This window comes from Acomys russatus, chromosome 17 (genome assembly GCF_903995435.1).
Source record: "Acomys russatus chromosome 17, mAcoRus1.1, whole genome shotgun sequence".
In the NCBI taxonomy this organism is placed as follows: domain Eukaryota; kingdom Metazoa; phylum Chordata; class Mammalia; order Rodentia; family Muridae; genus Acomys; species Acomys russatus.
Window position 1 is genome coordinate 52,594,354 of NC_067153.1, and position 25,077 is coordinate 52,619,430.

At 41.9% G+C, this 25,077-nt stretch overlaps 1 protein-coding gene across 1 annotated transcript; it reads right to left on the reverse strand.

Annotated features, from left to right (window-relative positions):
• Window positions 1–23,455: 23,455 nt before the first annotated feature.
• LOC127201015 (splicing factor 45-like) lies at window positions 23,456–24,798 on the reverse strand (the record flags this gene model as incomplete). The annotated part of the gene is made up of 1 exon (XM_051159376.1): window positions 23,456–24,798. A coding segment is annotated over one exon (1,230 nt), but the record flags the coding sequence as incomplete, so codon positions are not given.
• Window positions 24,799–25,077: the final 279 nt, after the last annotated feature.

The following is a 25,077-nucleotide window of genomic DNA, read 5'->3' on the forward strand; positions in this document are numbered from 1 at the left end:
AAGAATGGATAAAGAAAATGTGGTACATTCACACAATGGAATACTATTCAGCTATTGAAAACAAAGAAAACATGAAATATGTCAGGGTGAAATATTATCCTGAGTGAGATAACCCAGACCCTGATAGACATGCATTCTATGTACTCACTTATAATTGGCTATTACCTTAGTCTGCTGTGATGTGATTTGCCAGGTCAGGTTGGTACCCATTGTGTAGGTGGGGGGTCTCTTTCTCTGAAGAGAACGGGGAAGAGATGAATGGGGTTAGGGGGTGAGAGAGTGGGAGTGGGAGGAAAGAAGGGAGGGGGGGCTGCAGTCAGTATGTAAAATGGCTAAATAAATGAATTAATGAAAAAAATCTTAAAAATCACAAAAAATAATGTTGCTCAGAAAAATATGCCTTGTTGGGCAAAGTTGTCACTGAGGATGGCCTTTGAGGTTTCTGAAGCTCAAGGCTGATCTGGTGGTTCGCTCTCTCTTTTTGCTCCCTGTGGCTCCAGATGTAGAGCTCTTGACTGCCTCTCCAGCACCGAGTCTGCCTGCACGCCGCCATGCTTCCCAGCGTGATGAAAATGAACTAAACCTCTGAACTGTTAGCCAGCCCCAATGAAATGGCTTCCTTCATGAGTTGCTGTGGTCATGGTATCTCTTTACAACAATAAAACTCTCATAAGACACATAGTTTCTTACACTTTCTGCCTCATTTTTCCTCTATGGAAAAAGTAATGTCCATGTAAATCCATATTAGAATAGGGTTCAGCAGCTGTGCTTTCCCTGTCTTCATCCAAGAGGGACTTTATGTATTGCTGAGCTTTTCTCTGTGTCGGAACTGTTTGAGACACAACAGAAGAACAGGGAAGGAAATTTGATAACTTGCTCTCTAGAAACTTACAGTGTGATCAAAGAAAGCAGGATGATATTCCTTTAAAGTCCTTTTTATTGCTTTTCCTATTACTCACTTCTGTGAACCTAATGTAAAAGAAATGCATTTCTTTTCTCCAAATAGCTGAGCTGGCAACATCATCAAAGGAACTATAAAGCCTTTATACGCCTTTGTTCTTCCTTGGTAGCAATTTTCATCCCATTCAGAACCTTACCAACATCAGGTGTTGTGCCCCATGTCAACCTGAGCAAACGGACTCTTTTTTTCTTTTCATTTTCTCTCCATCCTTCAATGGACCCACTGCATTATAACAGTGACCAGCACCACACTCTTAACATTTCTGATATTTTGGACCCTGACAAATGTTTATTATGAAAGTTTCAATCAAATGGGAAGAATGCTTGTTTTGTTTTGTTTGTTGGTTTTTTTTGTTTTGTTTTGTTTTTTGAGTTTGTGTGTTTGTTCAACCTTAGGTTTTCTGGTCTTATTTAGCTATAGTAAATTGGATAAGCAAGGCTCATCAATATTTATTATTCTAAAATAAGCCGGCAGTGTCTGAAATAACTACACCTTTCACTTTAAGACAAAATGGCTTTGTGATGGGTGGTTCCCTGGACTCTTCCCTAACTGCTTTCTGTTGTTTCTTTCTCTATCTGATTGCATGTAGATGCTCATCTGAAAAAATATCTGATACTAAAAGACTGAGATAAAGCATTTAAAGGCAGATGGAAGACATTTAAAGGCTTAAGAGGATAAACAAAGCAAAAATAAGCTTAAGTAATGTGACTCTAGATTTGTGTGTCAGATCCTGGACCTGCACTGTCTCAAACAGTGCCAAAAATAGCCTCAAGAAGTAGACTCACTTTATAGCCGAGGAGCTGAGGTTGGAGAAATACCTGGAGCCTGTTGTAGCCACATGATTTCTAGAAGCATAGCCCAATTGAATCCAAATGAATCTGGGATGCTTGGCTTTGAGTGACATTCCCTCCACACTGCTAAAGCCCTTGTTCAGTCCTTGCTCTAGTCAATTGTCATTGCCTCTTTGCTTTCTCACAGTCGATCTCCAGATGCCAAAAGAGAGTCACAGCTGGTGTCTTTTCTCTATATTTAAGAACCAGCCTTCAACTCCTGCACATCATTAACCGGTCCAAGGCTGTGGAGAGAGTGAGTGAACAAATACCCATTTGCTCCCTTCAGCTCAGTGTTTGAAACTATCACCTTGAATCTTATGAAGTACTATAGTTTGAATGACAATGCCCCCCACAGGCTTATATATTTGAAAGCTTAGTCATTGGGGAGTGGCACTGTTTGAAGGGATTAGAGGGATTAGGAGGTGTGGCCTTGTTGTAGGAAGTGTATCACTAGAGATTTGCTCTGCTGTTCAAACACCCATGCCAAGTGTGCTCTCTGTCTCTGTCTCTCTCTGTCTCTCTGTCTCTGTCTCTCTATCTCTGTCTCTCTCTCTGTCTCTCTGTCTCTGTCTGTCTTTTTCTGTCTCTGTCTCTGTCTCTCTATCTCTGTCTCTCTCTGTCTGTCTGTCTTTGTCTCTCTATCTCTGTCTCTCTCTGTCTCTCTCTCTGCCTGTGAATCAGGTTATGATCCTGAACTACTGCTCCAGAGTCTGCCTGCATGCTGCCATGCTTTAATATACTAAACTTCTGCTACTGTAAATGTTTTCTTTTATAATAGTTGCATTGGTCATGGTATCTCTTCGCAGCCATAGTCCAATGACTAAGACATTAAGAAAATATTTTTAATACTGTATTATCACATAATTTAAAAGGTGATGCTAACATAAGCATCTGTTTTATCTTTGTTACTAATCTGTAACTTTTTAAAGAAAAGAATTGTACTAATAATACAACATACCATATGTGCATACATACAAACACAAATGCATGCACACACACACACACATATATGTGCACACCTAGCTATACTATCTACCCAGACATTAATAGTTGGACAGGTCTAATAAATATTTGTTGATTAGATACCTTTATGACAGTAGGATGTGAAACAGCTTATGGCTGGCTTTCTTTTAAAAGACCAAGCTAGCATAAAAGAAAGTGATTTAGAAGGACAAAGATGGGTAGACCAGGTTAGAAGATTCAGAGGATGAATTATTATGACTTGGACCAAAGATGTTAAAATTCATCTGGTAAAATAATGTTTTCCTTACGTATGTGCCTAATGTCCCAAGGCATAATATAAAACTGTATAGGGATACATCTGATTACCAATGTCTGGTGGCCCTGAATGCTTTCCCATGGTGGTAAATATATTTAGTAACACTTTGAATGAAATAATCTACAAAAGATAGGGAAGCAATTTCCTTAGAATAAGTATTTTTGTTGGAAGATTCTGTCCAAAGGAATCAGTCTTAATGTGCACTTAAGCAGTAAGCAGGCCTGGCTGCCTCTGCCTTTCCCTTCAGGAAGCGTCTCCTTGGGGGCCTTCCCATCTCTTTATCTCTCATCAGCTTGAGTTACTTTCTCTATTTTAATCCATGTAGGGGTTCTGCTTTCATTTCACACTTCATTCGCCATATATACATGAAGAAGAGAGGACACTCAATCGGCAAGCTGAGGTGCCGGATAGCTTGCTTCTTGGCCTTCCATGGGCATCTCAGAACTGAAGGTAAAACCTAAATGTTGCTGTGAATAAAAGCATCTTGCTTACAGATGACTCTGCAGTTGGCAACCTGACCTACCACTTGTGGCTTTATAGGTAACTACACAAGTAACCCAGGCATGATTTTAAATACGATGGGCTGTATAACTGACAAGTAGTATAGACGTAGATTTGTAAAAGGAAAACGTGAAACCAAGTGTTCTAATTTCCCTTGAAAATTCAGAAAACTTGTCTACTTGTCTTAAATAAGAATTGCCTGTATAATTATCATTTAAAATCCTTTAGCATAAACATACACGGATGGAATCATATGATGTACATGTGGGAAATGTCAGTAAGGGTTTTGTCTAACCATTTGGCTCTGTCTACCATACATAAATGCATATTTACATGCCTTCATATAAAAACAAACAAACATCAAGAAGGCTTGCAAATGGGTGTGCATTATGATTTTGGTAGTTTCATTTTGTTTCGTTCTCAGTATTTTTCCAGCCATCTACCCAGCTGGGATGGAGGAGTATCTTTAATTAATAAGCTAATTAAAGAGAATCAGATTCTTCCATTTTAGTATTGATTGTGGAAACATTTTTATTTTATTGGCAGAAAACTGATGCCCAGTCACTTGAGGTGGTTGCTGAGACGCATGTTACCAGAGCTGAGGATTAAATGCATACTGTTTGCCATTTGGGTCACAAGTCCTTACCAATGATTTTGTCCTTTAAAAGGGAGGCAGAGTAGCACAGTGTGTAAACAGTCAATTTGAGTAACTTGTTTTTTGTTTTTTGGTTTTTTTTTTTTTTTTTTTTTTTGCTTTTTTTTACTTTTTTTTAAAAATTAATTTATTTTTTTAATTAATTTATTCTTGTTACATCTCAATGTTTATCCCATCCCTTGTATCCTCCCATTCCTCCCCCCCCCCATTTTCCCATTATTCCCCTCCCCTATGACTGTTCCTGAGGGGGATTACGTCCCCCTATATATTCTCATAGGGTATCAAGTCTTTTCTTGGCTACCTGCTGTCCTTCCTCTGAGTGCCACCAGGTCTCCCCCTCCAGGGGACATGGTCAAATGTGAGGCACCATAGTATGTGAGAAAGTCATATCACACTCTCCACTCAACTGTGGAGAATATTCTGATCATTGGCTAGATCTGGGAAGGGGTTTAAAGTTTACCTCCTGTATTGTCCTTGGCTGGTGCCTTAATTTGAGCGGGACCCCTGGGCCCAAATCTGCCTATCATATTGTTCTACTTGTAGATTTCTAGGACCCTCTGTATCCTTTTATTTTGCTATTCTCCCATGCGTCTCTCATTTAGAGTCCCAATAGGATGCCTTCCCCTCTGTCCCAGTTTCCTGGTAAGTGAAGGCTTTCGTGGGACATGCCCCTTGGGCTAGTATGCAGATATAAGTGAGTATATACCATTTGATTCTTTCTGCTTCTGGGTTAACTCACTCATTATGATCATTTCTAGCTCAATCCATTTATCCACAAATTTCGGGAATTCCTTGTTTTTAATAGCTGAGTAGTATTCCACAGTGTATATGTACCACAGTTTCTTTATCCACTCTTCTACTGAGGGACACTTAGGCTGTTTCCATGTTCTGGCTATTATGAATAAGGCTGCTATGAACATGGTTGAGCAAAGTTTCTTGTACTTGTTTTTAGTCTTGGTATTCTCCCTGATAGCATGGACAAGTCTAAGAAAGTCATATAAAGTTTTGGATCTCTATGTCCTTTGTAGAGTAGAATGCCTACTGCAGCTACGAGCTGGAAGGCATAGAACACCCATGTGAGGGTTAATACCATGTGAGGGTCAATCTGATATGACCTAGAATGATCTAGGGGACAGCCTCTGGTTATACCTGCAAGGCCTCATGTAGATTAGATGAACTGAGATGGGACCAGTTAGTTGACCTGTGTGCATAAGCATTCCATGGACTTGGATCCTGGGCTAAATAAAAAGAAGGAATCACGAACACCTGTGGTTGGTGCTTCCTGACTGATGTTAAGTGGCTGCTTTTGACTCCTGCCTCCTTGACTTTCCTGCCCTGAAGAACTATACCCTCAGATTTTGAGCCAAAAGAAAGCCTTCCTTCATGAAGCTGCTTTTTGTTCAGTATTTTGTAACAATAATGAGACAAGCAAAGAATACAACCACCTTTAAAGGTATTTATTAACAAAAACAATGTCAGTATCTCAGAACTGCAAACTCTTCAGCCCTCTGTCCCAAGGGAGAGACGCCTACACCACCCCACAACAGATGAGGTGTAGGGCTACTTGCCCAAGTGCTGCAACCTGTGAGAGGTGGGTCCAGCTCTCCAGAGTGCCTCAGACAAGGAAGGGAAGGGCCAGCTCTGCAGAACCCACCCTCCACATCAATGTAGCTGCAGGCAGCAGCCCAGCCCAGGAATGTCTATGTGGTTTTTAGTGGTATGATGAGCTGTGGACATTGACACAGACTCCTGCTGCTACATGGCCATGGAACTGGATATGGCCTTCAGAGGCATCGTGAGCTGGGACTTCACAATGGCCTCAGGTGGTAGGGAAGGCCACTCATAATAGGCTATTTCTCTCCACCCTTGCGTCTCCACTTCCACCTCTCTTCATAATGCTCACATCTGCAGGGTCTCCATGACACAGGGCAACAATAGAATATCCCAGAGGAGTCCTGGTGAGGACCCAGTATTGATAGATAGAGCAGCAGAAGCCAGAGGCCTCAAATCAGACCAACGACTCATTGCAATGAACATTTGCAAGTAAAGATGTGTGGACAAAGGGGTATATGGTGTGACACATTGTGACACACTACAGCTTCCACGATAAGATTTTTTTAAGCTTTGTTTTACCTATTTTTGTTTTTTACTTTCTTTTGGTGGGAGGTTGCAAGGACAGAAAGCAGACACAAAGGAATGAGATGAGTGGGACTCGGGGCCAGGGTGTGAAACTTACAAAGAATTAATAACCGGTTAAAAAAAGAGATATTAGAAGTATAATAGACCAAAATTATCAATGGCTTTATTTAATTTTGCCAACTGATCTTTATTTTTTGCATTGTCATTCGTTCCCTGAACAAATACAGAGGATTGAGGGTGGTTGATCCAGTGAAAAGCATAACAGGCTAAATTTTACAGGTAGCTTCATATATTCATCAAGTAAAATGAGTTCTAAGCCCACCATGGAACCTAGCAGGATGATACCAGGTAGAAATAATTCTTTCTAAGAGAATTTTCCCTCTACTTAGGTAATGGCTTCCCAGAAATGGGGCTTTACCCGCTGGAAAATGAACTTGCATATAATCTGGTCACACATTTTAAACGCCCCATTTAATTAAAGGGTAAAGCAAATAATTTTTCTAAACCAAATTTTATTTTGTGTAAACACTACTAAAAGAAGACTGATGCATAAGAAAAAAGGAGTTTTATCTAAGGGTCTTGATTTGTGACCTTAGAATTTTTAAAAAATATATTTTATTAATTTATTCATATTACATCTCAATTGTTATCCCATCCCTTGTATCCTCCCATTCCTCCCTCCCTCCCATTTCCCCTTACTCCCCTCCCCTATGACTGTGACTGAGGGGGACCTCCTCCCCCTGTATATGCTCATAGGGTATCAAGTCTCTTCCTGGTAACCTGCCATCCTTCCTCTGAGTGCCACCAGGCCTTCCCATCCAGGGGATGTGGTCAAATATGGGGCACCAGAGTTCATGTGAAAGTCAGTCCCCACTCTGACTTAGAATTTTTAATAACCCTTTACTTTATCTAAGTTAATTTTAACTACATCATCTTTCTCTAAGTCTTAACTCTCAGAATCACTTTTAAACAATATTCTTTAATTTTTTGAAAATTTTAACAATGTTCTTTAAGCTGAATTTGTTCTCAATTACCTTTCCACTTCGGAACAATATTTTCTTATCACATGAAGTTGTTCTTTTTTTCCTCCCTCTCATCCTAAAGCATTTATCCTTTCTTTAACCTCATCACCAAAAATAAACTTCATGTCTGTTAGACTGGGGCTGATCAAGAAGACATGAAAATCAAAGGGAGACCTCAACAGAAGCATACTGTCCTGTAAGGGACCAGAGAACGGCAGCATCCTCTGGAGGAGGGGAGACTGCGCTGATGCTTGGGGTGGCATGGGTGGGTTTGTCATAGGGCAGGAAGGGGAGCTTGTGGCATGGATGATACCATTTGTACATCTGTTTTGTTTTTGTTTTTGTTTTTTTCCCCCGAGACAGGGTTTCTCTGTGTAGCCTTGGCTGTCCTGGACTCACTTTGTAGACCAGGCTGGCCTCAAACTCACAGTGATCCGCCTGCCTCTGCTTCCTGAGTGCTGGGATTAAAGGTGTGCGCCACCACCGCCCGGCTCCATTTGTACATCTGTTACCTAGCAATCTTAAAGTTGTCAGTATCAGCGAGGGAGATTGGTCCTCTAACAAGAATACAGAGGAGCAGGAGCTCCCCGCTCTTCCCAACTGCTACAGATGCTTGTAGTGTGTCTACATTTCCTGCTGGGAGTTTTTCAGCCCACTTGAGCCTTTTCGGTAATTAACTTTTCAATGTTTATATCCCTTTCACAGTTTTTCCTTACTTGATGATTCCTTTCTGTGTTACCAATATCATTTCTACAAAAGCATTTATTTCTTACTATGACAATTATATTTGAAATGAAAACCCAGGAATCTATATCTAGAACACATAAAAAATATGTATATGTATGTGTGTGTATATATTCAGTTTGGACATATTAGCTAAAAATTTTCATACTAATTTTCCACTTATTTTTAACAAGTTCTTCATACATAGATGTGGCTTCTGGGGTTCTTTATAGTGTGTATTACACACACACACACACACACATATAGTCATTAATACAGAGAAAATACATTACTAGTGCCAAGTTTTCTTAAGAAATTAAATACAACTGTCTTTTAAAGATTTGAGTAATTATAATAGGCACTTTTAACCTTTCTTGTTGAAAGTCACAGGGAGAGATAAATAACATTTCCAGTCATTAGGACAGAAAGCCAAGAAGATGATTTCCCTACACAGCAATAAGTATCTACTAAGGGAAAAAAAGCACATCACAGGAGTAAGCATCCCTCGAAACACAGCCCATCTCCTCAATCAGCAGGCACACTGGTGGTCATCATATAGAACACAAAATAAGATGAGAATCAGGGAGTTAAATGGGGCCTAGCATAGGAATCTGTACTTCTTTTATCTTTCTATTTATCTTTTCTTTTCCTCTCCGTTGTTTTGTTTTGTTTTCCCTTTTCAGGCATTATTGCTTAAGCTCATCACGAATTATTAATGGCAAAGCTTTGGCCTAAAGTGCTCTTGAGGCCAGCACCTCCACCAGTAGAGATGTCTCTTCTTCTGCTGGCTCTTGAATCCAAAGATGCTGCCTTACACTACTTGAGTCTTTCCGTAACCAGCTTAGAGTCTATATTTAATATATATGTTTTTCTCTCTTCAGCACCAAACACTATTTGGATCTCTGGCCAGAAAGCAGAAGCTAAGCAATTCAGATAGCATGATGCCCAGCTTTGGGTGGACCTCAGCAGGAAGGGGCAGACACACAGCCTGCACCACCACACTCAGCACCCCCCAAGAATTCCTCTAATCAATGACAGGCCTTGGATCACCCCAAAATGAAACTTGGCTTTAATGCCAAAATGAATCTGCTGGTTTGAAGCAGAGCTAGAGATTTCATTACAGATATTTTAATATACACTCAAGCACAGGATGTAGGCAGCAGGGGCATTCACAAGACAGGCATACACGTCTGAAAGCATGTGGGAGCTGCTCAGGAGAGCCACCTCTGGCAACAGAGATGCTTAATACAGTTTGAGATTACTTTCCTCTCCAGAGTTCATCCTAACACAGGTCATAACGATGTGTTCCTTTGACATAGAACTCATTGAGTAATGAGATAAAAATGCAAAGTCAGAGGACAGGTGAGAGGCAGGGAAGATGGAAGGAACTAGGTTGCTCAGAATTTATCTTCAGTTTGGACATATTAGCTAAAAATTTTCATACTAATTTTCCACTTATTTTTAACAGTTTCTTCTTACATAGATGTGGCTTCTGGGGTTCTTTATAGTTTCATCATTTTAGATGCTTTTATCAGTTAAGGCAGGCTGTTCACTTGTGATAAAAAAAAAAAATCCTAATGCCTAAGACTTCTAGTTAACTATGCAAAATAAGCCAACTGAGAGCTATTAAGTGGAGTGAACTGTAAAGCCGGGTGGTTTTTAGTTAGCTTTTTTCTTCATCCCTAAAATTTGCAACTTGTATTACCACACATAGCAAAGATAAAGCAACTTTCAGTGTTGAATAGCTGTTCTCCAAACATTTTCTCCTTCCGCGGACTACACATTGGAGCAGTGTCTAGAGAAAAATGATGGGAGGCTGGAAACTATTATACAATGCTCAGAAACCTAATGCTTTCAGAGGTCAGGGAGCAAGTAAAGTAGGAAACCAGAATGCTCTCCGAGCAAGCAAACGAAACACGGACAGCAGAAATACAGTGCTTTGAAAGCCTGAAGGGCTGCAGTACCTGGAAGGGTTGGAATGGTGCAGGTCCAGAAACTAATCATCTTGTCTTCTGCTAGTTCTAGCCCTACAACAGCATTCCTTGCTTACCTCTGGTAGGAATTAACATCTTGTGACTGGTAGATAAAAGCCTTTTAGAATCTATAAAGACGGGAGACCATTAGCTTCTAAGAAGGTCCTTAGCATCTTGGGCGGTGACTGTTTCTCTGGTACACTCGCTCATGGGTTTACAAACTTCCCTTGATTTATGACTTTCTTTGTTCTGTAAAACTATAAAATCATCATTAAACTGCTTCCATGTTGAATCACTGAGTTGGGGTGACTTAACTCTGGGCTCCCAGGCCGTGGTCACTCAAAATGGCCCAGAATAAATTATCTTTTATTTCCTTTAAGATGAGAGCTATGGCTTTGTGTCAACAGAAGCAAACAAATGAAAAGGTATCCCAATAGATAGGACCCTAAATAAGCAGGGCAAATCACCTACCACAAGGGAGTTCTGAGCCTCAGACAACATTAGCATCCCCCTGAGGAGGCAGGGCTGGACAGCTGGACACAAGGATCCACCCCATCCTGGTTCTGGAATCCCATGAAGGTAATTCCTCCATCCAAATGAGGACTGTTCTGGGGCCTCATGCTGGGTACTGTAGCAGTTAATGAAAAACAATGGCAAAACTCAGCCATCACCTCTAAATAAATCAGAGACGGTTCATTCTGGAGCCGATTGTGAGTAACCTTAGCTTAGAACGCAGACTCAGTTTACCCCCAAATTCTCTATCCCAGTGTGGTGATTGCATTATGGGGTTTTCACGGTAACAGAATAAAGTCATGAATCAACACAATTCTCAAATATATTGGTAGGTATACTGTTCAAGCAAAGCAGGGTGTCCTGGTTAGTTTGGTTGTTAGTTTGTTGTTTAACTTGATTCACTTGAGAAGAAGGAACTTCAACTGGAGAAATTACCATCATCAGATTGGTCCATGGGTATGTCTGTGGGGTGCGGCTTCTTGACTGATGATTACTGAGGGAGGCCCATCTCTGTGTGGGTGGTGTCATCGATGGGCAGATGGGTTGGGGCTCTATAAGAAAGGCAGCTGGTGCTAGGCAGTTGTGGTGCAGACCTTTCATTACAGCACTTGGGAAGGGGTGGGGGGGGGGAGGTGGCAGAGGCAGGCAGATCCAAGAGTTCGAAGCCAGCCCTATTTATAGAGGGAGTTCCAAAAACAAAGAAATTCTGTCTTGAAAAACCACTCCCACCCTAAAAGAAAGCAAAGGCAGCAGCTGACCATAAGCCTGGAAACAAGCAGTAAGCATCATTCCTTCATGGTCTCTGCTTCAGTTCCTGCCTTGCCTTCTTTCGATGGTGGACTCTAATCTGAAAGACACAAAGAACCCTTTCTTCCTTACGTTGTCTCAGATTATGGTTATCCCAGCAATAGAGAGGCCAATGCATATGGCTACCATTGCTCCAGGCCTCAGGAGCTAACTGATGACTTTCCTAATTGCTGGTGGGAGCTAGAGGTACCACGATATTCCACAAAGACTCACCTGATGGTCACAGAGGCATTGGGTCATACATGGAAGTGAATAATAAATAGACACTTGAACGGGGCCGAGAGATCCCCAAGTAGCTCTGGACCTGCAACATTCTCATTGTGCATAATCACTGATTAATAGAATATTCAACAGAAGCCACAGTTTCTTTTCAGGCCTTTTGGTGCACAATCCTGCACTGATCACTCACAGTCAACATTTGTGTGTATGCATAAATACAGCTTCAAGTCTCTTTTATCAGGGTTTGAGTAAACACTAAAGTAATATATTTTAATATTTATTATATATAAGATATATTATTACACAATAATATAATATATTATAATATGATATACATGATATTTATGTATAAAGCATACACACACACACACACACACACACACACACACACACCACAACTAGTCTGTGAGCTCCATTGCCATCTTTGTGGCAATAATGTATAAACTAGCAATTCCTCTGAGGCAGGGGGCACTGCCAGCCAGGGACCAGAACTAGAAACCTGATCCCTTAGTATAAGCTCATAGTTTAGCCAAGGAAAGTTCTTTTGGTTTGTTTAGAGATCAAGTCTGTGTAAACCCCTTAGGGCATGAACTAACAGCCCCCTCTCTCACACCTTTCTAACTGTTCAACTGGCAGTTCTAGCCCTTACCTGTCACAATGACCATCTCCAGTCTCTCAGTGGGACCCTTTCCAGATTTATGCTAATTTTAGGTGAAAAGGCTGAATTAAAAAACTACCAGTCCCTAAGCTTCCCTCAGTCTTAGGACTTGAAATTCCACCATCCTCACTCTAGAAATCTCTGCCCGAGAGAGCCCTGCCCCCTTAAAAAAAAATCCTATATAAAGGCTGTGTTTGTTTGCACAGTTCTCACTTGGGAGTGGAGACAGCCACTCCTAGTTGTCCCTTCTCTTCTGGATTTGTCCCTCCAATAAATTTTTTTTTTTTTTTTAAAGAGATTTACTGCTTGGTGTGAAGCCAAGAAGCTCAAAAGAGAAGTGAAAAAGGAGCAGCTCTCAGGCTTCTAAGATCCTCAGATCATCAGGGGTTGGGGTAACCCTCTACTGGGAGCTGCAATGTCTCTGCTGAGGAGGCCTCCTCTCAGAGCTGTGTGGTTCTTGGGCTGTCTCGGGATACTCTTCCCTTGGGGTACTGCCCCACCTCAGAGCTGAGATACCTTCCCAGGCCTCAGAGTTGTTGGTTTCCTGGACACCTTTCCACCCAAGCAGGAAGACCAACAATAATGGCCACGCTATATATTAAATTTGCAGAACTTATTTATTGGTGTACTTTTCAAATCTATTTTTATTTTGGTTTCTTATATCTCTTTCTCCCTTTTCCACCCCAATCCCTTCCAACACCCCAATACCAAGTAGGAGAGAAAGAAGGTTAGTGGGGAGAAGCATAGTTTTCTTTAGCTACTTCCTGCTGTTTAGGGTCGTTGGGTTCCTTGGGGCAAGTCCAATCCTCTTTTCAAGATGTCTCCAACTTCTCACCAAACTACGTCAACAGCAACCAGGAGCAGCAGTGGGGAAAGCTCCGTTTGCCTCCTTCTTTTTAGAGGGGGGCGGGGCGGGGCCCAGCCTCTGTCTGGGTTTGACATTTATTTTCACTGGCAAAGACCACGCCCCCTCATGAGGTAGTTCCCAGCTGACAAAGATCACGCGCCCTCTCAGGAGGCAGTTATCAGCTGTGGACAAACCGGAGCAGGCTCCCATATCATACACCTAGGATTAAAACAAAAACATATTTACATATCGTAAACCAAAACTTCCACAGCACTCATCTGCTTGATATTTGAAAGCTTTTATCCTTACTGAAATTGTTGCCATTTTCCTCTTTCCCTGTCACCCAGAATTCCCTCTGTGCTGAACTGAACATTTTAAGTTGCACATTTAAAAAGGAGCAGGCAGTATCTGTCTGTCTGTATCTAAATTACTTCTCTAGTGTAATGCCCCAAGGTCGGTCATATAACCATCGATATCACCCTTGGCTTTTCCGTGTACAATGTACTTCTTACTCTGGCACTCAGCTACATTTAGCTATCACCACTGTGTCTGGGCAATCTGATCAGAATCTATCCTAATACGGAGGCAACATGATCCCAAACAATAGCAAAACAAAGCCATCTATTCTCTCACAGTCAGGCTCTAATTGTTCAGTTCTGACCCAAGTGACTTACCATGCCTCATAAAACTACTTTCGGCTGACTCCCTTTGGTCTGCTGCCTCATCCCAAATGGCCAGTATGGGAGACAAATTATGTTATAAAATTGACTGCATCAGGACAGTGAGCTGCCTGCAGAAACTCTATGACCCCACACACATGGTCCAGGAAGCAAGGCCAGCTGACTTCCCTTAACAACCCCGTTCGCCCCCCCCCCCCCCCGCAGGCTGGCAGTTCATGCGCTAAGACCTTCCCTGCTGCTTCTGTCCGCAGTATCTATTCTTTATTAAGACATTTATAGTTAATTCAACCCTGGCAAATACTTTTTACACCCCCTCCCTGACACACATCCTGTGGGCACGACATTTGCTGCTCCGGCTGGGGAACTTTCTCTTCACCTCCCTTTGGCCCATCTTTACTTTATTGCATGTGGTACTCAGCCAAGTGGAGGGTAGGCAACTGAAGATCTGTGGCTGGGGCAGCTCTCTGGTGAGGCCTCTTGGCTGTGGTGTATCACCGTTTCCTGTCAGGGTACAAGCTAATAAGTTCCTGTCATCCCCTCCAACAAATTAAAATAGGGCATTTGTTCTTTCAGGGGGTCTTACTCCCTGTCAGTCGTTAGTACATAGATAAGTAACGGCTCATACTGTGACCATGCACTCACCTCCCTCTCCTTTACTCATCCCCGAATGGCACTTGACACTATTCCTCAGAGTTTTCATTCCCGACCATGTTACGATAAATTATATCGGGTTGACCTAAGCTGGCTTAATAAGTGACACAGAGTCTGAAACCTACTTTAAAGCTGCCAGCACTATGCTGGGCAGAATCTAAACGGATACAAATCTACTAGTAAACTAAACCTCATAACATACATATATCCCAAGCATTTGCCAATCTGGTGATCCTCGCCCCCCCCCCCCCCTTTGCTCTACTGTCAATCTTGGCTCCGCCCCCTTTCCAAGAAGTCCCGCCTTCCACTTCCCGTCCTTCTGCCCACCTTATTGGCTAAACAGCGCTTTATTGACAGTTGTTACATCCATTCAAGACATTCAAGCAGGTTTTCATGTTCTTTAGAGTAGAGATCTCTCCTTTCCCTCACAGCTGATCTGTATCCAATTTCAATTTGTAAGTATCACCTTCCAGGTCAGACTGGTTCAACTAATGGTATGGTTGCCATCCATCTCAAACTTCTTGCTTTAGTTATTTTTTCTAGTGTTATGATAAAATACTGACAACAACCAACTTAGGGAAGGTTTATTTTGTTCCACAGTTCAAGGGTTCAGGGCATCATATTAGTCAAGTCACTGTGTCACAGGCTTAGGGTAGACAGACATGTTACATTCATTGTCAAATCGCACAGAACAATGGATGCATGCTTAGCTCAGTGTTCCTTTTCATGCAGTCTGGAATTCCAGTGAATGTTGGCGCGCACAGTTGGTCAGTCCTCCCATTTCAAATAATGCAATCAAGATAATCTCCTCAGGTTTGCCTAGAGATCTATCTCCAAGCTCACTACAGATCTCATAGAGTCGCCAATTTAGATTAACCATCACAACTCCACACCTTCCAGCTTTTGACAACTAGAGTCATTCCAGAAGAGGGAACCTCAGTTGAGGAAATGCCCTCACCAAACTGGCTTGTGGTGCACTTTCTTAATTGGTTATTAATGTGGAAGGATGCAGCCCATTGTGGGTGGTACCACTGCTGGAATGGCTGCCCTGGGTGCTAGAAGAAAGCAGGATGAGCAGGCTGTGAAGGAGCAAGCCAGCAGGCAGCATTCCACAGCACGGCATCAGCTCCTTCCTCCAGGTTCCTGGCCTCTTTGAGTTCCTGTTCTGACTTCCCTCAGTGATGGATCATGCTGTGTAAGGACTTCGAAAATCCCAACTAAGAGAGCAGCTGTTCATCACTATATCTGCTATTCTCAGTGCTGACCTGCGAGCCTTGTGCCTCCTGCATAAGCACTCTACCAACTGAGGCCACACCCCTTGACTCTGGGAAATTTTGGCATAGTTATATTTGTGTGGGAGGGGTTTTGTGTGGATCTTCCTCAGACCTCATAATTTCCTAAAATGGATGCCAGGGGAGACCTTATGTACCCCTAAAGTTCTCTTAAATATGCATCTATCCACACTGTTTCTCCAGTTTCCTAACTTTAGCTGCCTTCATTTTCCACAGTTCATGGAATTAACCTGGCTCAAGTGGTTTTTTATCATCTTGCAACCTATCAGGAAATGCTTTCTCAAACCTGACTCTTGGCTAAATTTGCCCTTGAAACTTTTAGCTAAATGAATTCTTCAGAACCCTCTGTAAGGGGGCTGAGCCAGGCTTTATAATTTTAATTAACAAAATTATATATGTATATATTCATGGAGTAAAATATAATTTTAATACACATGACATATGTAGATTATTGGATAAAAGCAATTACATTATTTTGTGTGGGTGTGGTGACACATTTAAATTTTACTTTCTGCAGTTTTCAAGTATACAATATTTTGTTATTAGCTATGGTAGCCATAGCATAAGTAGTTTAATTGAACTTATTCCTGTTAACCAACATTTTATATCTTTTACCCAAGAAATCAATTTTAAATGCATACAAGACAATGTGTGATAATTTATAGAAACTACTATTTTTCTAGAGGTGATTTGTAAAACAGATAAATTTTGGGTAGGAGGTAGTGTGAAAAGTGAGGTAAAAATAAACAAACAAACAAACAAAAATAACAAAAAACCTCAGAGTTCAGAGAGACTCCACACTAAGGATGACAAAAAATAAAGCATGTGCAGGAAACTCTCTCTCTCTCTCTCTCTCTCTCTCTCCCCCCCCCCCCCAATAATGTGTCATATGCATAAGACTCCTGTGACTGACACTGGGATTTAAATCCCCACTCCTTTGTAAGGATTGCCTTTGACTCTTAGTGCCTGGTCCTCAGGGTTCTCAGAAGTGCTTTTCTTTTTTGGTAAACTCTCTTTAAAAACAAAAACAAAAACAAGATCCTGAAAAGTCCAGCAGGTGCCTTCCACACTCAGATCCCCTGTTTACCCAAATCAATTTTCTTGACTCCTTGACCTCTGTTGAGTTGTTCATAGGCTTTAAAACATTTTTGGTTTTGTTCATTTTGTTCCTATTTCCATTTTCCCTCATTTTCATTTGGTGTGGAATGGCCTCCAGTTACAATAGTCCTGAATTTGAATAATCTTTTGTGATCTTAGTTGCTGCCTGTGTAAAGAGGTGGAAATAGGTTCTATTGTGAGGGTTTTTGTTTTGTTTGCTTTTAAGTTTATTTTGATTTTTATTTTGGAAAGAGAGAGAGAATGTGAAGTTGGGTGGAGAGGGAAGTAGGGAGGGTCTAGGAGGAGTTGGGGGAAGGGAAATAATTTGATCAAAATATATTGTAAATATATATAATATATATTTAGTAAATAAAATGAAGAAAATAACATTCAAAATCACACATGTGATAATCCTCGTCTTGGTAGGAAAAGTCGATTTATACTAGTGCTTTTAAGAACTCAATTAGTGGCTTTTCTTCACTGCCTGAAGGTTGAGTTTCATCTTGACTAAATTTCTTATTCTTTAGCAGCTTTTCATCTTTAGAATTCCTTACCCGTTTTGATACGAAAATTGACATGACATCAATACTTCTGCTTGTAGGGATGATCCCATTTCATATCCCCGGCTGCTTTTGCTTTACAGGTGGTGGGTGGGGAAACGTGCCAATCTCTACAAAGAAGACTGACAGCCTCTGATAGAAAATTAAGGACCTTTCCTTTGGGTATTTTGGGGAGAATTAAGAATCTAGCTGGGAACTTCTTTCTCCAAGACAGCTTTAGAATATAAATGACTGCTAGTTCAATTACATTTCTCTTTGAGGTGAGCTGATAGTTTACCTACCCTCCATAAGAAAAGGGTTCCATGCATTTCATTCTTCAAGTCAAAGGATGCTAGAGACGCCTCAGGATTCTGGTGTCCAGCACTGATTTTTTTTTTTTCCCCTCATTGTTCCATGGGCTCTTCATGGGACATAAGAGAGCCTGGGCCTGCTACCCACATTCCTCTACCCACTTTTGACTAATATGTCAGCTTATGATGTGTGCCTGTTATTTGAATGAAGATTCAAAACTAAAGCTAAGACTGTTTTAAAGGCATCACGCCATACTAGTACAGGAAGTAGGGAAGGTCATGATGGGTCGTGATAGGTCATCCACGCAGTGCACAGCTGAGCTCACAACCTACTCGGCACATCTATCTCAGCACCGCGGATTTAGTTCATCTACAAAGGTCATGCTTAAGAACTAGGTTTACTGTTACAAAAAACAATGCAGAGAGAGAGAAAAAGAAAGAACGAATGATGTTGTAGGCAATTTTATGATGTTGAGTTGGGTGGCATTCATGGTTATATAGTGGTGCTGGTGGATCACAGACTGCAAACTCGACAGGCCTAAAATTTCTTGCTTCTTGTCACAGAATTCCCCGCTGTCACTCATTGAGTAAATGTCATGTATTGGGTCACTTTTGTTTTTTACACAATTTATCTCAGAGTAATAATTAAAAAAAAAAAAAAAGGTCACGAAACTTGTAATTCTATACGTATTGAATTAAATTAATAAGTGATTATATATTGCTGCTTAACTAATTTTATATTGTTTGACTTTTGTTATTGTCTGCCAAAGTAAGAACTTGAATCTTCTGAAAGGTGTGCGCGTAGCCATGGGAGCAACATATTCATTCAAATTTAAGGTTTGAAGTTGAGCAGTTGAGCATATAGAACTACACCAATGCAAACATGGTCAGATCAGAACAGATTGCTGTCTTTCAAATTAAATAACTATTTTCTTCATTGTAATTAACAAAATAACATGCTTCCTTGTGACATTCTTTACATACCTGGTTCTGTTTTATTGTACCCATGGCTACCAATCCTCTTTCGCATCTCCTTGCCTCCTGCCTGCATTTGTACAATTTGACCCACCGATATTTTTTCTTTACGTTCAGCATTTAAATCACCTATGTTACAGTGCCTTTCTGCATTTCTCTTGTAAGGCCTCTTTTTCTTCTTTCGTGATCAAGTGTGTAGTATCGTAGCCTATTTCTATTTCGGTCCTACAAAAATATACGTTTATACAAACTGGAAACAATGATCTAACCTGCCTTTAGAGATGCCTCTTAGTGCAGCAAGCGGAAGTGAATGCTGAAATTCATAACTGATCAAACTGGTAAGTAGGATGAGGTGTTATCTATATCACCGCTCCCAAGACTCAGAAAACGTCGTGGAAGGGGGAGCAGAAAGAACAGAAGAGCCTATAGAGGGAAGTGTGTTACCCAAGGCACCTTGCAGGTATGACATAGACATCTGCACTCCTGAGTTCACAGCATCGCGGTCCCCTAGGCGTGACCGGCACAACACTGTCTAACCACATTCATCATGGAAGGCAGAAGTACCCATGGGAAGGCAGAAGGGCTTATGGGAAGGCAGAAGGGCTTATGGGGTTCCTACTCTTTGCTCGCTTGCTGTGGCATTTGGATTTGGTTCCTTGAGGTGTATCAGATTGTTTGTCTGGGTTCCCCATTTTTTTTTCCTGTTGTTACCACTCTAACTTTTCAGTGTGCCCTAGCTAGCTTCTATTGCTGTGATAATGACTATGACCAAAGGCGTTTCAGGGAAGAAACAATTCATTCGGCTTATAGTTTACCATCCCTTGTGTGTATGATAATTAAAAAAAAAAAGTGATATGGATGTGAGCCCCTCTGCATTGGCGATCCCATCTGGATGTGCCAACATATTCATATATAGCTCATGCTGCTCACAGACTAGGTCCCTACTCAGTGGGAGGAGGAGTTCTACTGTTAGCAGAGCTTTCTCAAAAACACTCCCTATTTTTTTAGAGCTCTTCAGCAGTGAGGTACACTTTCTTCCTTTCCCTCCCCTTTTCACCCATCACATTTGCCTTTCAATGTGAAGCCTCTCCCTGCTTCTGCCCCCTTTACTTTTAATAAATGTTCTCCCCAGTGCATTTGCAAGCTGATGTCTCTTGTCACCTGCTTTTTCATAGAACTTGGCTTACACAGACTGTTCTAGGAGTGGTCCAGGAAACTAACGTCAGATGGTACTTGGTGGTCAGAGGAAGCCCTCTTTGCAAGTTGAATGTGGCTAATTCTGGGCTCAAGGCTGCAGTCTTATTACCCCATGGATAATGATGTAAAAATAATAATACAGAGGAGGGGAAAGAAAACATAGCTGGGAATCTCGGTAGGGGCTTTATACCAGTACAGATAACTAGACTTTTCAGTGAAGATAGAGATAAGGCTGGCAGCAGGGTATTGATGCATTTATGCATTCAAGCATTCCAAGCTGCTCATTATGACTTGATTTCTGCTGGATTCACTGAACCCGAAGTTCAGGTCATTCTTGTAGCAGTCTGGTATATTAAAACCATATTTTTTAGGATTTAACCCAAACTAGACTAGAAGGGACAAATAAAAATGCCTTAGCAGCTGTTTGAGAGCCCTCTGCTTTAATCAACATGTTTTCATCAGCCCTTGCCCTTTTGTTGCCACCCACAGCCTTGTGTTGTGTCAAGTATGCCCAAATGAACTAAAAGCAGGTAGGCCTCTGTATATGTTTACAAATGAAAACTTAATTGCGGTGTATTTTTAGTCATGTTTAGAAGAGCCATTAAAAACAGTGGAGAGAGAATCTACTCAAGTAGTTGGGTCCTGAGCTATGTCTTGGGACATCTCATACAAACAGCTACGGCAATCATTATCTCTAGGGGGAGCAGACAAGCAGCCAGTGGTATAACTCAATGAGTGATCCCCCCCCCCACACACACACACATGCCACTTGTGTACATGTGGCAAACACTGAATGGACTCAGAACTTAAGCTTTTTCTCAGAAAATTTACACACCTATGAACACTTTATTTTAGACAAAGAAGCCAAATCCATACAATAGAAAAAATATAGCATCTTCAACAAATGGTGTTGGTCTGACTGGATGGCTATGCATAGAAAAATGCAAATAGAACCATATTTATTGCCCTGCACAAAATGAAAGTCCAAGTGGATTAAAGACCTCAGCATAAAACCAGACACATTAAATCTGTTAGAATAAAAAGTGTGGAAGAGACTTGAACTCATTGGCACAGGAGACAACTTCCTTAACAGAACACCAACAGCTCAGGCTCTGAGGTCAACAATTAATAAATAAGGCCTCGTGAAACTGAAAAGCTTCTGTAAGGCAAGGGGCACTGTCAATAAGACAAAATGACAGCCCACAGATTGGGAGAATGTCTCCACCAGCCCTACATCTGACAAAGGACTAATATCCAAAATATACAGAGAACTCAAGAAATTAAACATCACCAAACCAAATAACCCAATTAAGAAACAGGATTCAGAGCTAAACAGAGAATTCTCAACAGAGGAATATTGAATGGCTGAGAAAAACCTAAATAAATTATCATCATCCCTAGTCATCAGGGAAATGCAAATCAAAATGACTCTGATATTCCATCTGACGCCCGTCTGAACGGCTAAGATTAAAAAGTCAAGTGACAGCACATGCTGGCGAGGATGTGGAGAAAAGAGAACACTCATCCGTTTTTGGTGGGAGTGCAAACTTGTACAACCACTTTGAAAATCAATCTGGTGCTTTCTCAGAAAATTGAGAATAATGCTACCTCAAGACCCAGCTATACTACTCTGGGCATATTCCTGAAAGATGCTCCACCACACAACAAGAACATTTGCTCAGCTATGTTTATAGCAGCCTTATTCAGAATAGCCAGAACCTGAAAACAACCTAGATATCCCCCAGTTGAAGAATGGATAAAGAAATTGTGGTACATTTACACAATGGGATATTACTCAGCTATTAAAAGCAAGGATATCTTGAAATTTGCAGGCAAATGGAACTAGAAATGACCGTCCTGAGTGAGGTAACCAACCCTGACCCAGAAAGACATGCATGGTATATACTCACTTATAAGTGGATATTAGCCCAACATAGATTTCCTCTGAGAGACTCCACCCAGTGGGGGATCGGGACAGATGCTGGGACTTGCTGCTGGACTCTGGGTGTTGTGATGAGAATAGTATAGAAGAATGGGGCGACAGAAAGGCCCAGAGGGTTCAGAAGGCCCACAGAAGACCATCAAGCTGGAAACTCTGGACCCAGGGGGGCCTGCACAAACTCTTGTACCAACCAAGGACAATACATGCAATGAACCTAGACCCCCCCACCCCCGTTCAGATCTAGCCAATGGACAGCTCATTCTCCATGGTTGTGGAGCGAGCGGGGACTGCCTCTGATATGAACTCTAGTGCCCCCCCCATTTGATCACTTCTCCTTGGTGGGGAGGCCCTGTGGCACACAGAAGAAGGGGAAGCAGGCTATCTGGATAAGACCTGATAGGCCTTATATATATATATCTTTTCCATGGCCACAAGGATTTCCAACTGCTCTCCTCCTAACAGTGGGACTCCACAGTGCCGCCTTGTTCAAAGTGTCAGCACTTTGGTGTTTGTTTGCTTTTCGCTTTTACTTTTTTTTTTTTTAGGTTACATAGCTGAGGCTTCCCTCCCAACTGAATCATCTCTTTTCACAGTCAAAGGGGAATAAGGAGTGATCACTATCTCAACAAGGATAGCAGTCTCCCAGGAGTTGCTCAGCCATGTGTGATGAGAGTACAGAGAGACAGAGAGATCCAAGAGGGAAGACCTAGTGCCATTGCCCTTACAGGCTTCATCTTGGAGAGGCAGACACAAAACCTTTGGGCATGTACTCAGGCCAAGTGCTTTCCCCCAGATTCAGGCACTGTGTTCTCTAAGAAAACCTCTGTACCAGGAGGATCTCAGTCCATGTGAGGCAGCTTCTGTGTGGTTCCAGCCTGTTGTATACCTTTCTCACCACCCAGCAAGTCTTGCCACAAAATAGTGAAGCATTGTCAGGCCAGAAAGGATTTGTGGCAGTAGAAGGCACTACACTGCAGAAGATGACACTAAGTTGACCTCCCGTCACAGATTAGATGAAGTAGAGAGCTGATAGCTGGCGGTACCAAGTCAGGGGACAGACTCAGCGGGCGCAGTCAGCTGCCCAGGACACAGGAGTCCCAGCTGAAGTCAACGGTGGCCAGTTTCTTCAACGTCATTCTCTGTTAGTTACAGAAACATAATAGCCATTGCAGCTCATAAGATGCCATGATGGCCTTATTAGGTGGCAACCCAAATAAAGCATGGTCTGCATCCATGAGTTTGTATTCCCCTCTCTCACATCCCAGGGTGAGAGAAGGAGAAAAGGGGGGACACGGAGCTCTTTATAAGGCTGAATAGATGTTCCACAGCAACTATGTTAAGGCGCATAATCTTACATACTAAATTACTGTGTCAGCCATGGTTTGTCTGTGTGTGTCTTATCCAATAAGTAGGAGTGTTCATTGGACAGGTCAGAGAAATTTAGAGAAGCAAGATACTATATTAAAAGACAGGAAATGGTACTTTAAATGACAATAATACTTTTACTCAGATGATATAAAATCAAATCCCTTATTATGAGTACATACTAATTGTAATTTTTTAATTTTTAAATTTTTTTTGAAGGATTTTTTTATACTATATTAAAAAACCACAAAATAAAAAAGGGATCCATCAACATATATCTTAGAAGCCCATCCAAGAGTCTGTGTCCAACAACCGTGGAGGCTGATGCCTGTTTCATTGCTCAGTCTGCAGCTCACGTAAGTATCAAGGAGGCGACTTTAGGTTACAGTCAAACTTGTTCTGCCAGATCCAAGACCCTGAATTTATCCAAATTGTAGAAACATGCTTTAACTACCCATCCACCAAAATACCTCCCATTCAGATCAACAACAGCTTTAATTGCTGATTCAACTCTCTCAAATTCTAAAACTATTTGTACTGCTTCATCATCAGGGGCACCAGGAATCTCAAATAGCACACATTTTCCAACTTTGCCATATTTTTCACATTCTTCCTTGGTTTCAACTTCCAAGTCTTCATCAACCTCTCCTGCACCAACCATGTTCCTCAGCAGGACCACTTTCGTAGGGCACTTAAGTACTTCAGTTAATAGATTTGAATCTGACTTCTTGGATGCATCCTGAGCCTCGCCCTTCTCCGTCGCCTCACCCACAATGATCTTGCCGCCCCGCTTGCTGGTCTTCTCCACTGACAATGCAGTACTCAGCCCTTGCTCGTGCTTCCCCAGTCCCTGGCCTTCCCGGAAGCCATACTTCTGCATGATCTTATGAGCCACTGTGCCACCCATGTTAGCAAGGAAGGAGTTGCTGGGGCCGGTTGGAGATCTTGGTCGATCCGGCTCCTCATACACTGGGGGAGGAAAAGCAGCTTTGGAAGACTGTGATCGAGGTCTTGAGTCCTCTTCATAAGGAAAGTCTCGGGGTAATTCCTTGTCTTTCTCTACAAGAGAAGTAGGTGGGGCGATGGCAGCTCCTCCCATACTTCTTTTCCTCCGCTCTCGCTCGTAATCTTCATCTTCATCAGAATCTGGGTCTGGCCGTCTTGAAAACCCACTGGCTTCATGCCTGTCTTTACGCCTCTTTTCTCTTTCTTCTATTTCCTTCTGTCTTTCCAGCTCCCGCTGCCTCTGTCGCTCTTCTCTCTGGCGTTTCACAACTTTCTCATAATCATTAGGAAACATAGGCTCATATTCATCAGCTAAGGGGATCAGAACTTCCCCAGCAGAAAAGCCACTGGGCACAGGGTCCTTCAGCCCAGCGGCTACATGAGGTGGTGTGTCTACAATCTGCCGGTCATCTGAGGAGCCTCCTCGCTTTAGGTCGATGACTGGTGCAAGGACTGTACTTTGTTTTGTCCGTTGGCTCTTTGCTTGAGTGAGAGCTGTCTTCTTCACCTGGAGCTGGGACTGCAGAAGCTTGAAGTTTTTGGACCAGCCTTCAGTTTTTGAGTCACTGGTCTCCACTCCCAGGTCATCATACAGGGAGAACTTCTTTTTGAATTAATGCCGGCCTTCCGAGACGATCCTGCCCATGGGCCACGGCGGCGGCGACCCTCCGCCGAGTCCTAATTTTTTTTTTTTTTTTTTTTTTTTTTTTTTTTTTTTGAGACAGGGTTTCTCTGTGTAGCCTTGGCTATCCTGGACTCACTCTGTAGATCAGACTGGCCTTGAGCTCACAGAAATCCACCTGCCTCTGCCTCCCAAGTGCTAGGATTAAATGCGTATGCAATTTTTATATTTTTTTCAAACTGTGTCTTATCAATATTTAAGTTTTTGTTT